General features: G+C 45.9%; 1 protein-coding gene across 6 annotated transcripts in view; it reads left to right on the forward strand.

Moving 5' to 3' along the window:
* Window positions 1-17,867, forward strand: part of MYLK (myosin light chain kinase) — a 1,681,938-nt gene that overhangs the window by 757,534 nt on the left and 906,537 nt on the right. For all 6 annotated transcript variants that reach the window (XM_069224656.1, XM_069224654.1, XM_069224658.1 and 3 more), the window contains one exon: window positions 10,951-11,154. In XM_069224656.1, coding sequence (XP_069080757.1) covers window positions 10,951-11,154 — 204 coding nt within the window. The remainder of the gene's footprint in view (window positions 1-10,950; window positions 11,155-17,867) is intronic.

Raw genomic sequence — 17,867 nt, forward strand, 5'->3', positions numbered from 1 at the left:
CCTCCACAACCCAAGGACCACAACCTCCCCAGAGCTACAACTAAAGGAAATACAAGGGAACCGCCCCCCACCACATCTGCAGCCCGAGAGACTGCCACCTCCCCGGGGCTCAATTTTGATAATAAACTGGGTCTGCTCGGGACCACCAGTACCCGGGCCAACCACCTCCCCTGGGCTATTTACTTTGGGGGGCATGCAGCCCCTCCTTGAGGAGCCATAGATGGCCCTGGGAGCCACTACCCCCCAGGACCAGCTCCTGCTACACATAGCTGTTTGCTCTGACTTGAGGGGAGCTTTGACAGCTCCCGCCAAGTCAGAGCAAACACTCCGCTCACAGCCAGAGAGAGCTGTCAAACAGCTCTCCCGCGCTGCGAGCGGAGGTTTTCTCTGTTTCCCTGCCCGCGGAGATGCAGACAGGAAAACAGAGTAAACATTGCTCTCACAGAGAGAGAGCTGCATGTTTAACAGCTCCCTCTCTGTGACAGCAATGCTGGGTCCCCCAGGAGGTGAGGAGCTGGCAGGGACAGCGGAGGTCTTCAGGCTCCCCCCGCAGTCCCCAACATTGTCACTGTGTGCCCTGAGGAGCACCCAGGTCACATGGCCAGTGTGAGAAATGGGGTCTTTGGTTGGCAGTCCGGTTACCCCCTGTCCAAACAAGGACCCTCACTCTAGTCAGGGTAAATCACACCATCCAAATTATCCTGTGTCCACCCTCTGGTAGCTTGGCACTGAGCAGTCAGGCTTAACTTTGTGTAAAGTATTTGTGCAATAAATCATGCAATAACACAATATAACACCACAAAAATACACCACACAGTGTTTAGAAAAATATATAATATTTGATAAGTACACTTTGAATTATCACTATAGAAAATGATAAAATGAGTTTATAGTTCTTAAAAAGCAACAAGTGTCTCTTGCAAGCACAAAGTACCTGGATTGCGTTAAAATTCTGCGCAAGGGGCCGCAGAGGAGGAGATGCATGGAAAACAGGGAGGTGTGTGTCAATTTTTCTGGAACACAGAGACGATGCATCAATATGTTTTCACGCAGGTCAGGCTTTGCGTCGATTTCTGGCACGAAGACTGGGATCCTCTTCAGGTTGCTGGGTTTTTGGACACCCTGGGGACGATGCCAAGAAATCCTGGGCGTGCAGGACGAAGTCACTGGGGCTGTGTAGATCCGGTGCGCGATGCGTGGAAATTTCCGTTGTTCCGGCTTGGCTTTACAACGATCCAGTGGGCCGTACGTCGAAGTTCCGGTCGCAAAGCTGGCACTGCATCGATCTCCTCTTGGGGAACTGGGCTCCATCGTTCCGGTTCAGCGTGTGGTGATTTTCTCACTGCGATGCAGGCTGTGCGTTGGTTCTTGCAGGCTGTGCGTCAAATTTTCACTGCAGAAGGATGAAGTCTTTTTGCCCCTGAGACTTCAAGGAACAGGAGGCAAGCTCTATCCAAGCTCTTGGAGAGCACTTCTCAGCAGAGCCAGAGGGCAGCAAGGTAGCAGGGCAGCAGTCCTTTGCAGAAAAGCAGTCAGGTGAGTCCTTTGGGCAGCCAGGCAATTCCTCTTGGCAAGTTGCAGGTTCTGGTTCAGGGTTTCTTCTCCACTGGTATCTTGTACTGAAGTGTCTGAGTTGGTAGGATCGGAGGCCCTGTTTCAATACCCAAATGTGTCTTTGAAGTGGGGGAGACTTCAAAGAGTGGCTTAGAAGTGCACAATGTCCCCTTTCAGTTCCATCCTGTCTTCCAGGGTCCCAGTAGGGGGTTTGGCAGTCCATTGTGTGAGGACAGGCCACTGTCCTTTGATATGTAAGTGTCAAACCCCCCACCCTCCCAACTCAGGAAGACCCATTCAGTATGCAGATGTGTGTAAGTGTGACTGAGCATCCTGTGTTTGGGGTTTTCTGAGTGAAATGCACAAGGAAGCTGTCAACTAACCTAGCCAGACGTGGATTGTAAGGCACAGAAGTATTTAAGTGTAGAGAAAAGCTCACTTTCTAAAAGTGGCATTTCTAGAATAGCAATATTAAATCCAACTTCACCAATAAGCAGGATTTTCTATTACCATTCTGGCCGTACTAACTATGACCTGGTTACTCCATTAAGGTCAGAATCTACCACTCAAACAGTATATGAGGGAAGCCCTAATGCTATCCTATGAGAGGAGCAGGCCTCACAGCAGTGTAAAACGAATTTAGGAGTTTTACACTACTAGGACATATAGAACACACATGTTCATGTCCTGCCTTTTACCTACATAGCACCCTACCCTATGGGCTACCTGCGGCCTACCTTAGGGGTGACTTATATGTAGAAAAAGGGGAGTTTAAGGCTTGGCAGTTACCTTTAAATGCCAAGCCGAAGTGGCAGTGAAACTGCACACACAGGCCCTGCAGTGGCAGGCCTGAGACATGGTTAGGGGGCTACTTATGTGAGTGGAACAACCAGTGCTGCAGCCCACTAGTGGCATTTAATTTACAGGCCCTGGGCACATGTAGTACACTTGACTAGGGACTTACAACTAAATTACATAAGCCAAATGGGTATGAGCCAATGTCACTATGTTTTAAGGAGAGCGCACATGCACTTTATCACTGATTAGCTGTGGTAAAGTGTGCATTAGTCCTAAAGCCAGCAAAAAATGAGGTCAGAAAAAGCGAAGGAGGAAGGCAAAATGTTTGGGGGTGACCCTGCAGAAAGGCCATTTCCAACAGCCAGGCACTGGGGTATGGTGCCCCTGGGGCCAAGAGCGGCCTGAGGAACGGGGCCAAGCAGACCTGGGGCCAACTTCCACTGCACCTGGCCGTATGCTACGTGCAGTGTGGGGTTGAGTGGTTAGGGTTGTTGCCCGCTGTTAAGCGGGGAGGAAAACAGATGAAAGGATTGCTCTTGTACACAGAGAGCAGCATTTTTAGCTGCTCCCTGTTTGCAGGAGCAAGGGTGTCTCCTGCAGGAGGCCAGGAGCCAGCAGGGACCACAAGGGCCTTGAGACTCCCCTGCAGTCACTAGGAGGGGTATATTATGTAGAGAGTTAATGAGTGGGTTCTTTCTTGTCACCTGCTATTGAGAACAGAGCTTGTTGTTTTCACTTTTAACCATTATGAGTATGCAAAATGACCTGGAAGAACCACCTGTTTGTCCCTGCCAAGTATATGCTAATGGTATGCAACTTCTTCCCAACTTTTTCCATGATGATGGATAGCTTACCAAAAGGTCCCATCAGCATATTTCCCACCGATTTTGGAGATGCATTCAAGATTCAGAGGAATATGAGCATGTCTCCATCAAACACAGAAGCACTTACAACATATAATTGAGAGGGCATCCCCTTATTTGGTGGACATTCAACCTTGTGTAGTCTCTTCATCTGCTCTACACGAGGATTCATGTTATTGCAGATTTCTGTATGAAGTTGCTCGAGCAACAATCACATTCTCAAAATTACACACACAATGTCACTGGAAACATTACCTTGTGGTCCTTTATGCATATCAAGAGTTGGAGATGCACTATACATTTACCTTATGAGGTAGCACTTACTAATTAGCCAGTATAACGTACTCCAGTTGGATAGAGATTTTGCACAAAACTGTAAACTCTCCTTGGATAAATAAGCAGGTGAGGATGTATTCTGGCACCTATGCTCAATTCACAGATATTAAATCACAAAGGGAATTACTTATAAATCTAAGCAAAGCAGGTGCCCCAGTTTAAAGCTCTGCGTCCATAAAGTACATATTTTCGAAAATTGTTGCTCTTTCAGAGTGCAATATTTTCTGTAGTGACTGTGATGAGTGGGTGATGAGGGTTGGATGGCTATGGGGGGGGTTGGCCGGAAAGGGCCTGGCCACAGGCCAGGCCTTGCGGGCGACCCTGGCTGTGCATGCCCGAAGGGTGTGTGTAGCGTGGGGCAAGATGCATGTGGCGGGATGGCAGCCCACGGAGGGTTGGGTGCAGGGCCTGGGCTCAGGCCAGACCCTGTGGCCACCCTCTACCCCACATAGCCAAAGGCCTTCCATGAGGTGGGTCTGGATGCATGCAGGGGTTGGCCGCAGGGGTTGGCCGCAGGGCCTTGCGGCTAACCCCCGCTGCATTAAAAAACATGGAAATTCACTGACAAAACCAGAGGTTGCAAGGACATTACAGTTAGGAATTAGCTTTCAAAAACCTTAGAAATTCACTGAAAAAATGAAAGTCTACAGGGACGAAATGGTTAGGCTCTGAATTTACACACACAAAACCATAGAAATGCAGCTTTTTTTCTAGTGAATTTCTACTTTTTAAGTTTATTTCCAAACTATAACGTCCCTGTACTCTTTATTTTTTCAGTGAATTTCTAGTTTTTTTTTAACATTGAGAAATATTTAATTACCATATGTTTATTCAGCCTCCACTGCGCACACCCTGTGGGCAACCCCCCGTATGCAGTCAACACCACGCTTCGCATGGAAGGGAGTCGACTGCAGGGCTTGCAGCCAACCCTCCACAGGCATCCAACACCAGGCTGCCCATGGCCTTTGCTGGGGAGTGGCAGGCGGTTGGCCACATGGCCTATGGCCAACCCCCCTGCATTCAGCCAACCCCACACTGTGGGTCTGTGAGTGGATGTGAGAGTGGCTGTATGGGTTTGTGACTGGGAGTGTATTTGTGCATGTGTGCGTATATGAGTGAGTGTGTGAGTGAGTGTGTCACTGTGTGGCTTTGTGAGTGGTTTTGTGGGTCTGTGAGTGGATGTGCAAGTGACTGTATGAGTGGATGTGCGAGTGTGTGTGTGTGTGTTGGTGTGTGAGTGGGTGTATGAGTGGACGTGTGGGTCTGTGAGTGGCTCTTTGAGTGGTTTTGTGGGGCCATGCTGAGCTCTGCATATGATACGTGGATCCTTGCACAACCCAAAAAACTTTTCTGTGCACTTTTTTGCCAAAGATAGGTGTCCCTCATAAGACCTCTCTACCAATCCCATGGGGTCAGGGTACCTCTACCCTGAACTCTGACCCCTTGTACCAGTATACAAAATGGCAGCCGCAACTTTCCTCTCAGGTTGCGGCTAGTCAATTACGACATTACTGTATTGTTCACGCATGGATCCACGTCTCTAGATATACATAAATATTTTTTCTTAATAACTCCAAAACTACCGAACAGATTTATACCAAGTTACAAGAACCTCTCTTTCTGGACCAAGATCTAGGTTTCTGCCAAATTCGGTGTAATTCCATCCAGCGGTTCGGGCTATGTCTAAAATCCCTTTGGGAAATTGCATGGGGAAAATGCATTTTGGGACCCTCCCTTTTTCTCGGCCCCTGTATGATGAATCACCCCTAAGCATTCCAGGCAGCAATTGAAGTGTATTTTTTTAAATTTCATGAAGGTTCATCGAATGGCAACACCACAATCTAAAATCATGGACGGAGTGTTGAAACTTTTCAAACACTATCCCCTAGTCACAAATGTGGGTTTAATCCATCCTTATTTTGCTTGCCATGCCACCCCAGTTTGGACCCAGCCATATGCAAATCAGTCTTGAGCCTGCTCCCCATGGAAACAGTCCAGCTCGAACTGTCAAGCCAGGTCGTCCCTGGACCAGAAATAAGCATCCTGGGGCTGTTTTCAGGGTATCACCCCTCATCAGGAAGGCTAGCTTGAATCCAGTGGCGCAGCGAGCAAGAGACCACATCTGGGCATACCCTAGCCACTTAGGGTGCACATAGCAACACCACAAAATACAATGATGGATGGAGTACTGAAACTTTTCAAACACTCACCCCCAGTTCCAGATATATCTGTTTGGACCCAGCCATATCCAACTCAGTCTTGACCCTGATCCCCACAGGAACAGTCCAGCCTGAGCTGCCAAGCCAGGTCAAAGATTCGTCAAACTGCTCCAGAGTTATCAGCAAAACAAAAATTGCTGGGCGTGATGTGTGAGAACGGTAAGTTCTACGAGACACCTGCCTGTGACCCGGCCTGGGAGCCAAGGCCTACTAGTCTCCTTGGTGAGTGAAGGGACATCACCCAGGGAAACCAAGATCACCTGCCCAGCGGCCTAGAGCACCAGCGCCTGCTTGCATGCCAAAACCAGTGTGCCCTATGAGGAAAAGGCGAGCATTAGAGGGATCAAGGTCCATTGGGGAGCCCTACCAAGAGGACTCCCTGCGTGAGGTGTGATGGAAAAGCAGTGCATCAGTTGGGTTGTTGCCTGTGTGCAGTTTTGGCTACCGTGAACTGAGCCATGTACTAGGCGCCCTGCAGGCCCTGCCAAGCACATACTTCTTTGTTGCGTTGACCCCAGATGCCAATGGGGGGCCACCACTGAAGTTACAGTTGCAAGAGCGAGGAAGCTCCTAACTGCCATGATAGAGACGATTGCAACAGAGGAGTCTGTGTTTGATTTGTAGAGTACCTCAGCTACCCTGAGGGGCTGCCAGTTTCAACTTTATCAAGAGCTTTGGATTGTTGCATGAGGAAATACTGGGGCTGTGTTTGGCAGTTCGAGCCTGCATAAGAAGAGAACTTCCCCTCACTGACCCCAAGAACTGTAGAGGTTGCTGTGGGTGATGTTTCACGCTTGGTGGGCTCAGAAATGGAGCTGAAGGACTGGATTCCAAACCACCTCCCCCCCCAAACTTACACATGTGGGGAAGATTGACATTGCAGACTTGGAGCATCTCTGATCACTGGGAAGCTAGCAGCGCCACATATAGGGCATGCACTCCTGCCAAGTGCTGTTGCATGTACTGCAAGTAGCACAACTTCTGCGAGCAAAATCAGAACTCTTGAGTGCCTACGGTTAGGGCACTCGCTCCTGTGCTGCAGAAGTGGGAAAGACTTGGACTGGGCCTGTGGGGCCCCGGGATCTTGCTGCTGACAGTAATGCTGCCCATAAGACACTTTTGACTAATTCTAAAGAGTCAAAGGGTAAGTCTTGAGTACGGCCTAGTAGGATGAATTCCCTGGATGTGGCCACCAGGGAGTAAGGAATAACCCCAAACATGTTACAAGGAAGAGGCTGGGACAGGGATTTGCCTGACAAATCTAAAGCCCTGAACTCAAGTGGCATGTATTGTTGCAAATGAATGTCATGTTTCCTTTGCATGCTTAGAGTTAGAAATAAAATATGTATTTTTCTTTAAAAAGTAAGTATTTGACCTGGCATTGATTTATTGTCAATAAAGTGTGCTCTTTGAGTTATGAGTCATGTTCACTAATTTGTATTTACACTTCCCCCCTTAAGGGTGCCTTTGAAAGCTTATCCATAGCTATCAATGAGGGTCAAATTAAGAAGGGGTACTGGGCCCAGTTTCTCAGGATCTGTAGTCGGTGGGGCTCCAGGACACCCCGTGGGGGTTTGAGTAAAGGCCTCAAACCCCCACGGGTGTGTGTGTGCGCATGTGTGTGTGTATATATGTATGTATATATATATATATATATATATATATATATATATATATATATATATATATTCACTGAATAAAACAAAGGTTATATGGACGTTATAGCTAGGTTAACGTTTTATCTACACTGCAGCCAACCCCCAACCTCGCGCTACGTCTCAATTTGTTTGATTGATTTTTAAACCAATCAATACATGTTTAATTTAATTTGATGTTACCTTTAAGAATCCTAAAATCATTAAGCAATCAGTTAAAAAATACTTTGTGTCAAATAAGCCCCTCATTGGCATTCTTTCATTTGTTTGTTATTATGGATGTCGGAACAAAAGTAAGTAAGCTTTCAGGAGGCGCAGTGAAAGTGTGCCACAAAAAGGTGCCCCACTGTCAGTGCGCCCCCTGACGGTAGCTCTGTGGAATGGGGAACAAGGGTTCATGGACCCACCCCCAAATGTCTCCGTGCAGACGGGAGCAGTCACTCACTGCAGCAGCTGCAAAGGGACCTCTAATCCCTTGACAAAGTGTAAGCAGATAAACAGCTGCTCCAAATTTCAATTGAATGTGCTGACCCCAGAACAGCCCGAGTATGTTGCTGCCCCGGGGGCAGCACATTATTTGTCAAAGGGCACAATATCTTGGTTTATGTAAAGCGCACCTATTTAAGGTGCACCATAGCGGAAACATGAAAAGTGTGCCCTATATTTTATAGGGCCCCAGCATGAAATATTCTTTGCACAAGCAGTATACATGAGTGATTGCAGACAAATATTTCCATCAGACTGATGCTGTTTGGTTTGTGGACTTGATCTTTTTAACTCACAAATCATAGACTCCGATTTTCAAAATAAGTGTTCGGTGTCTATGTACAAGAAGTTATATAATACATATATGTAAAAAGTTTTTATTGTGATGTATTTATGAAGTAGGCTTCTAACGGCCAAAGTGACTTATTGTTCACTAACAGATTTTCTGTTTGAGTTACTTGTTATTGAAGATTTAATTCATAAATATGTTGAACATTGGAAGTCCTGGTTTGGCATACGTAATTAATTACAGCTCAAATCTATTCGAACTTTTCCTAAGTAATTGCTTGCAAGCCGAGGCAAACCAAACTGTGTACAAGGATACCAGAGCAGGACGCCGTCTGTAATTCATACAGTTATAGCAGCAAACGTGACCTTTTCTATAGGAAACAGTCCCAGAATTTTTCAAAACCACAGTGTGAGATTCTGTTTGGCCAGCCACAGCATACAGACATATGTGCACATTTTTATATTAATATTGTACACTATGATGCAGGAATAAATCATGCATTTCTTCAAAACAGACTAAAGTAAGGACTCCAAACCACATCAATCCCTTTCTCGATTGTCAGACTCTGTAATCATACCTCTAGGTGTTACTTAGTAATAAGCACAAGTTCAAACACAATAGTTATAAAGTTCAAACACAATGGTGATACCCTCAGCTGAAAGTCTTTTTTTCATGTTTCCTCTTGCCTCCTATGCTTGATTTCACATCATCCTTAATATTGTATAGAGACCCGTTATATCAACATCTGAAATGTGCTAGCATCCCTTATCTCTCTCTTGCCTCATTTATTTGTCTTAGATAAGAACCACAAGCTATAAGCTTTAGTTTAAATACTACTGCCCCCAATTCTGAGGCTATTCAGTGGTTTAGCCCAGACTGTGTGAAAATAACAATCCATGGACATAAGTACTGGATCTTTGTATCTAAGTCTTCAAGTCCAATCAATAAATAACCCACGTCATTGGACCGTTGTTTGCCAACAAGGATAATTGAGAAGGAGAAATAATTTACATCAAACACCATGAACAGTAAAATCCATTTGGGGTCTCACAAGAATTACTAAAGAAAGATGGTGGAAGTTAAAGGGTTTTATTAACAAATCAATCCAGCTCAAGTAATTTATTCAGTAAGCATTAATTTTTACACATCATCATTACAGAGTGAACTGATCCTTTAGTCATTATTTCAGTACAAGATAGAATCCAACATTAGTATTACAAATAAAATAGAAAAGTACCACATAAAGGAATTCCCTAATCTAGAATAATAGAGTTTAGGCATAAGAAGAGCAATTATTGCAATAGGCAAAGAAAGGTGTCAGTTCAGAAACCCAAATAAAGAGCTTGGATGAGAAAATAGAAATGCATAGACATGAAGCCTTCACACCTAAGCAATAGAGAATCTTCAAAGATGGAAAGTATTCTCATCTTTAAATCAGCAGGCACACCCATCCCCTGAGTGATGGACAGAAATGACTTAGATGGGGTCGCTTCTGGAAGAATCCTTAATTCTCCCTCTCTGATCTAGGAACACACATTAATATCAATCTGTTTAACAATATTTGCAAAAATTGATAAATTCCTCATACCTAGAGTTCAGTCAGGTCTGAGCAAACCCTGGGGAGGATGAATTCTCTAATTCCTTACCTCTTTACAATAGGCTACAGGATCCTGTTTTTGAAGACCTACATCGTCCACATCTTTTGGTTCAGACAGTTCTTCCCACAAGTTGCGCTTCCTGACATCCCCTTTTCTCGCAGTGAGGACCTCACTATCATTTGTCTAATACATAACAAAAACCTATTCACAAGCTGATAGAGGGCTTCTGGAAAGTTACAGGATCTGCAGTGGAAGAGAAAAACATATTGTGCAAGACAGCAGGTTAATGTGAAAACAGGCCTTTCAACCCTAGCATGTTAAATCAATGTTATTATTATCAGTGGTCAGGCTAACTTAAGTAAATAGGTTGTTATTTCGTTCATGCTTACAATGCCTAAGTATGATGACCTACAACAAATTTTTTATTTATTATACATGTACTACTTAGCATAAATTTTTGCATTTTCTAGTTACATGTGTGTTTCTTTACAAAATGAGAAAATTTGCTCTCTCGTAAGAGTACCAATACCCTCACGAGCTGCTGCACCGAGATATGGCCTGCTTGTAGAGGGGATATACAAATCTTAACTCATGTCATGAATCACTCACTTCACCATTCATATACATTCTGTCCTCTTAACGCTCGCCTGGTCCTGACATCTAAGTTCCATCCTCTACCACTTTAGAATACACCAGCTGCAACAAATCTGGCCCCTTTAGTACGCTCTCACTTGGGGCATATGCCTTGCACAAAGATTGCTAGACTTAAAATACTTCGCTTTCACTTAGTGGTCATGTACCTAGTGGCATAGGCAGGTGGAAACAGGCCCTAAAGCAAGTAGGAAAAATGTCCCCTCCCATGTTGGGTAGCAAAAGGCAGCAATAATTGGTGTGGGGAGGCCCTTGAACCTTTGGTCTACGATGTCGCTGCACCTACATCACCAATGATATCTACAGCCCTTCAAGTACTCTGTTCAGAAAGGGTCATTGAGTGGATATACATACTAACATGGCCAAAAGTTGGCGCACAAAGCCTTCTGATGGCTTTAATCGGGGTCATTTAATCTTGGCAAAGCAAAAGAAAATGATACATAGAATGTTTGTAGAAGTGATCAAGAAAAAATCTAGTCTAATGAAACTTATTCTTTTTAGTTTCAGGCAAACCAAAGCCATCTGTGCAGTGGTTCAAAGATGGACACCCAGTGACGAGAAGCGCAGGAGTGCAAGAACGTGAAGAAGACGGAGTTCATTCTTTGTGCTTAGTAAATACCTATGTGGGAGATTCTGGGTCCTACAGCTGCACAATATCAAACAGCAGAGGCTGCATCACTAGTAACTGGAGGCTGACTGTTAAAAGTAAGTCACTAAAGCGAGTAAAAGTCTGCTTCAAAAATATGATAGTCAGTTCACCTGTGATGTGGCTTCTGAAAATTTCCAGAAATTAAAAGCAGAAAATTGTTCAAAGGGCATTGTACTCTACTGTTTTCCTATCTTTTGTGGTATCTGGTTACAATTTTTACTTTCCGTCTTTGCACTGATTGTTGCCAGTGCTGGAAGTGGAAAGAAGTATGTGTATGCAAAATTTGCATAATTTGCTCTTGTATAATTACATGAAATGACAGCAAAATTATGCAAATTCTGTGAAATGCAAATCTCATTTTGCACTATATTTTAGCATAAAATGCGACATCCCGTCAATTTTTGAACAAGGTGCATTTAATAAAAGCACAGCAAACAACAGCCTCTTGCGTTCTGTTGTTTCTGTGAATTTGTGGTGAACATTTACTTTGAATTGTGTCATTTGAGGGTCAATGTTTGACGCAAATTGTGCACAGTTACGCAGGTTGGCGTACTTTCTGACATTACATGTTATGCTTTTTATGCAAAATTCCTGAAATTACACAAATTTTGCCGGCATAACTAAAATGCACCCATAAAAAAATGTAGTCCAGGAACCCACAAATCAGGTGGGTGGAGAGACAGAAAAGGGGAAAGCCTTGATTGGTGACCCATGGTAGACCAGAGTGTTGCTGAAAGCAGTGTCATGAATGACAGCAGAGTCAAAGAAAGTCAGACTCTGGTTGGCCAGTACGTATGCTTTAATTTTTTACAAAACATGACTCCAAATAAATTAACAAAGAAAAAGGTTAGTGAAACTGTCTTGACTTACTGTACTGGTTACAATTAGAAATCCTTTTTGAGAAAGCATGGTACTTAAAGCACAAACATGCATGTGTATGCAACCAGCAGGTCTTGGGAAGTAACACTGTTAAAACAGCTCAAGCAGTTATTGCACATGCTGAAGAGATCTGTGTGTAGTCTCTGGCCACAGACTAGAATTTAAAATGCCTGCTGTTGATCACTGTGTGTAACATAATTCACAGGAGCTCTCTCTCTGTTACACAGTTTAGTAGGTTACTATTTCTGTCGCAGGGACCATCCCAGTTACCCTATTGCATACATTTCAACCAAGGTAGAGTAGTTTATAGCGCTTAGCAGTTATATGATTGTGAGGAATGCAAGTTGTGAGTTCTGAACAAAATGGATGTATGCATACAACAAAGATAACAAACAAGCATTCCCTGTTTCAGCATTGCTATAGTAAAATAATCGCAAAAGACGTGTTGGTGAAGAATATCCTCGATTCATTAGAAGAAAATTAAAAACAATTAAGCTGTAATTGTGTGGTGAAGTTTATTTTAATGAGTTGAACAGAAATAAAGCTGTGCCAACTACAGTTCTCGCAAACCTTCTTTCATTCAAATAGTATTTTGTCAGTAAAGCAGCCTATTTTAAAGAGGATCCTCTTGTTGATTGGCTGCCAATGTAGTTGGCGCAAGTATTTAGAAAAGACACGTAAGACATCCAGGAAACAGGGGTCTCCAACCTTTTCTGTAAAAGAGCTACTTATGTTCAATGAAAATCATCCTGAGCTACTAATGTTAGTGAAGTGATATTGACTACCCCATCCAAGACTATCAGCAGTGATCAAATCAATGCATTAGGCAGGACTACCAGCAGTAAAGTAAAAAAGCTTGGAATGCAGCTACATGGGAAACGCATCAGCCATAGCAGTCATCCCCCTGGCACCAAGGTAACAATTTGAGTAATACATCTCTGTTAGACCTGACAGCCTTAGGGTAGTCACCCCTAACTTTTTGCCTGCCTCCCTCCACTTTTTGGACACTGTTTTTGCTGGTTTATAGACTCTGCGCACTTTACCCCTGCTAACCAGGACTAAAGTGCATATGCTCTCTCCCCTAAGACATGGTAACCTGGAATCATACCTGATTGGACTATTAATTTACTTATAAGTCCCTAGTAAGGTACACTCTATGTGCATAGGGCTGGTAAATTAAATGCTACTAGTGGGCCAGCAGCACTGGTTGTGCCACCCACTTAAGTAGCCCCTTCTCCTGGTCTCAGGCCTGCCATTGCAAGGCCTGTGTGTGCAGTTTCACTGCCACATCGACTTGGCATTTAAAAGTTCTTGCCAAGCCTAGAACTCCCCTTTTTCTACATATAAGTCACCCTTAATATGTGCCCTAGGTAACCCCTAGGGCAGGGTGCTGTGTAGGTAAAAGGCAGGACATGTATCTGGGTAGTTATATGTCCTTGTAGTGTAAAACTCCTAAATTCGTTTTCACACTACTGTGAGGCCTGCTCCCTTCATAGGCTAACATTGGGGCTGCCCTCATACACTGTTGAAGTGGCAGCTACTGATCTGAAAGGAGCAGGAAGGCCATATTTAGTATGGCCAGAATGGTAATACAAAATCCTACTGACTGGTGAAGTCGGATTTAATATTACTATTCTAGAAATGCCACTTTTAGAAAGTGAGCATTTCTTTGCACTTAAATTCTTCTGTGCCTTACAATCCATGTCTGGCTGGGCTTGGTTGACAGCTCCTTGTGCATTCACTCAGACACACCCCAAACACAGGGTACTCAGCCTCACTTGCATACATCTGCATTTTGAATGGGTCTTCCTGGGCTGGGAGGGTGGAGGGCCTGCTCTCACACAAAGGACTGCCACACCCCCTACTGGGACCCTGGCAGACAGGATTGAACTGAAAGGGGACCTGGTGCACTTCTTAGCCACTCTTTGAAGTCTCCCCCACTTCAAAGGCACATTTGGGTATAAAACAGGTCCTCTGCCCTACCTCATCAGACACTTGCTGGAGAAGAAACCTGAACCAGAAACTACATCCTGCCAAGAAGAACTGCCTGGCTGCTCAAAGGACTCACCTGCCTGCTTTCTACAAAGGACTGCTGCCTTGCTGTTGCCCTGCTGCCTTGCTGAACTCTTGTCTGGCTGTTAAAGTGCTCTCCAAGGGCTTGGATAGAGCTTGCCTCCTGTTCCTTGAAGTCTCAGGACCAAAAAGACTTCTCTCTTTTGCTTGGACGCTCCGTGCGCCGAAAATTTCGACGCACAGCTTGTTTCGCGGCGAGAAAAACGCCGCACTCCGACGCTGATCGACGCGACGCTCTTGGGACGATCGAAGATCCGACGCACGGCCTCGCAAGGACAACTCCGCCCGACCTCTAGAGGAGAAATCGACGCGACGCCTGCCGTGAGATCGTAATTTCAACGCGCAGCCCCGCAGATCGAAGTCTAGAGGAGAAATCGACGCGACGCCTGCCGTGAGATCGTAATTTCGACGCGCAGCTCCGCAGACCGACACGGAGCCGGAGAACAAGCAGGAAAATCCACGCACAGACCCAGGACATCTGGTAATCCCGGCGATCCACAGAAAGAGACTGTCCGCGCGCCGGAAAACGACGCCTGACTTCCCAGCGTGGAAAATAACGACGCAAGTCCGTGTGTGCTGGGGAGAAATCGACGCACACACCCTTTTTCCACGCACCTCTTCTCTTGTGGCCCTCTGAGGAGATTTTTCCACGCTAAACCAGGTACTTGTGCTTGAAAGAGACTTTGTTTATATTCTAAAGACTTAAGACACTTTATATCACTTTTCAGTGATATCTCTACAATTTCCCATTGCAACTTTATTCTTTTTGACCTACAATTATCCTGATAAATATTATATATTTTTCTAAACACTGTGTGGTGTATTTTTGTGGTGCTATATGGTGGTATTGTATGATTTATTGCACAAATACTTTACACATTGCCTTCTAAGTTAAGCCTGACTGCTCGTGCCAAGCTACCATAGGGTGGGCACAGGATAATCTGGGATTGTGTGTGACTTACCCTGACTAGAGTGAGGGCTTTTGCTTGGACAGGGGGTAACCTGACTGCCAACCAAAAACCCCATTTCTAACATTGGTGATCAGCGGTGAGGATAGGACTTGTATTTGTGCAGTGACATACAGTAGCTAAGTATTTCACTACCTACCCACAGTTGAACGTCAACTGGGTTTTTATCTCTTTTTTGAAAATCCGACTTTTTTCCTGACAATTTTCAAAAACTAAATCCTCACTCAACATGTCTCTGACTGGGTCTCAGACAGGGGACTTTGACCTAGTCCAGTTGGATACATATACGGTCAAACAACTAAGAGGATTCTGCAGGGCATTGAGGGTACCCACCCAAGGGGCCTCCAGAAAGGAGGACTTCCAAGTGGCGCTGAGGGCCTGGGCAGAAGCCCATTTAGAGGATGATGAAGAAGAGGAGCCAGAACATGGCCCCTCAGAGGAATTTTCACTATCTGTGGATGGTGTTACCACTGCAATTGTGCCCCCTTCCAGACCAGGGAGCAGTGTCTCTATGCAAAGCCTGACCGCAGAGGAAAGGAGAGAGGAAAGGGAGTTCCAATTGCAAATGGCAAAACTGAAAATTGAGGCTCAACAGGAGGAGAGGAGGGCAGAAAGAGAAGCCAAACAAGCTGAGGCTGAAAGAACAGCCAAACAGATTCAAGAGGAAGCTGAAAGAGCAGCCAAAAAGGTGGAAGCTGAAAGAGCTTTGGCTGAAAAGAAACTATTGTTGGCTCATGAACTGAGTCTCAAAGAACTGGAGATCAAGGCGAGACCGTCTGAATCCAGCAATAATGGTGGTAGCATACAGACAGGACCTGCTGGAGAAAAAAAGGTTCGTATACCCAAAAATGTGGTGCCCAGTTTTGTGGTGGGAGATGACATAGATAAATGGTTAGCTGCTTATGAAGTTTCACTAAGGGCTCATGAGGTTCCTGAAGGGCAATGGGGGGTAGCTATGTGGGGTTATGTGCCGCCATTTGGGAGGGACACACTTCTCACATTGGATCAACCTGATCAAAACACATACCCACTTCAGAAAGCCACTTTACTTGCCAAGTTTGGGCTGACCCCTGAGGGATACCGTCAGAGGTTCAGGGACAGCACCAAACAAACCACACAAATATGGGTAGATTTCTTTGATTTCTCCAGTAAGGCACTGAATGGATGGGTGCGGGGCAACAAAGTAGCAGATTATAAAGGTTTATATAACTTGATTCTGAGAGAGCATATGCTTAATACTACTTATACAGATTTGCGCCAGCACCTAGTGGACAGTGAGCTGACTGATCCCAGGAAGCTTGCTGAGGAGGCGGACCTCTGGGTTAGCACCGGAGTGTCCAAGAAGGTACCTGGGGGGGACTCCCACAAAGGTGGTCAGGGTTCCCAACAGAAGAAAGAGGGGGGAGATAAACTTGCAGATAAGGAACTCTCCAAAGGCCCCCAAAAGAATTCCCAGGGAGGGGGTGGCAACCCTTCCTTTTCCAAATTTGGGAAAAAGCCAGGGACATATGACAAGTCAGGGAGATCTAGCCCCAAATGCATGGAGTGTTACCAGTATGGTCACTACAAAGGCGATCCACAGTGCCCCAAGAGGGCACCGTCCACTACCGGACAGGCACCTGGGTTGACTAGTGTAGCGCTCGGGGGGAGATGGACCCAAATAGCTTTGGGGAGCAGGTAGAGATTTCCCTAGTGTCCCTAGGAGAGGGAGAAATGGTGCCCAAGGCCCACATGCCCAGAAATACGTCCAAGTACCGGCAGTGGGTCACCATTGATGGGCAGAAGGTGGAGGCTCTGCGTGACACAGGAGCCAGTATGACTACTATCAAGAGTCAGCTGGTGTCAACAGAGCAGATAGTACCTAATACATTCCACCAGGTCAGAGTCGCTGTCAATCGCGAGAGTCACCTACCGGTGGCTCTGGTTCCCTTTGAGTGGGGGGGGGGTCTCTGGTACTCTGAAAGTAGCTGTGAGTCCTGCCATGCCTGTAGATTGTCTGTTAGGCAATGATCTTGAGCACACTGCTTGGAAAGAAGTGGAGCTCAGGTCTCACCTGGAGATGTTAGGGTTACCTGAGTGGGTCTGCATGACCACACGGTCCATGGCTGACCGAGAGGGAAGTCAAGGGCATCTGGAGCCTGGAACGATGGCCCAGAGAGCTGCCAGGAGGAGGGACCAGGGGTGCGGGAAACCGGCCCCAGAAGTTCCCACAGTGGCTGACGGGGCTCCTGAGGAGGAGGCTCCAGAGCCAACTGGGGAAGACATTGCCGCCCTAGGTGACTTACCTGAGCTTGCTGGCTGGCAAGTTGAGGGTGGACCCACCAGGGAGGAATTCTGCAAGGCGCAGAAAGAATGTCCCACTCTGGAAGGTTTGAGGAAGCAAGCCTCAAACCAGGCAGCAGGTGACGCCTCTGGCAATCACCACCTATATTGGGAGAATGATCTCCTCTACAGTGAGCCTAAGGTTCCGGCCTTTGGGGCAGCACGTACGCTGGTGGTCCCCCAATGTTACCGAACCTTCCTACTGGGTCTGGCTCACGACATTCCCCTGGCAGGACATTTGGGGCAGGGCAAGACCTTTAACAGGCTTGTCACCCATTTTTATTGGCCCAAAATGAGGACACACTCAGATAAGTTCTGCAGATCTTGTCCTACCTGCCAGGCCAGTGGTAAAGCAGGGACAAGGGTTAAAACCCCCCTGATTCCCCTTCCTGTCGTTGGCACCCCCTTTGAAAGGGTGGGCATCGACATTGTTTGTCCCTTGGACCCCAAAACTGCCTTAGGCAACAGGTTCATCCTGGTTTTGAGGGACCATGCCACCCGTTACCCAGAGGCAATCCCTCTGAGGA

This window comes from Pleurodeles waltl, chromosome 3_1 (genome assembly GCF_031143425.1).
Source record: "Pleurodeles waltl isolate 20211129_DDA chromosome 3_1, aPleWal1.hap1.20221129, whole genome shotgun sequence".
NCBI classification, from domain to species: Eukaryota; Metazoa; Chordata; class Amphibia; order Caudata; family Salamandridae; genus Pleurodeles; species Pleurodeles waltl.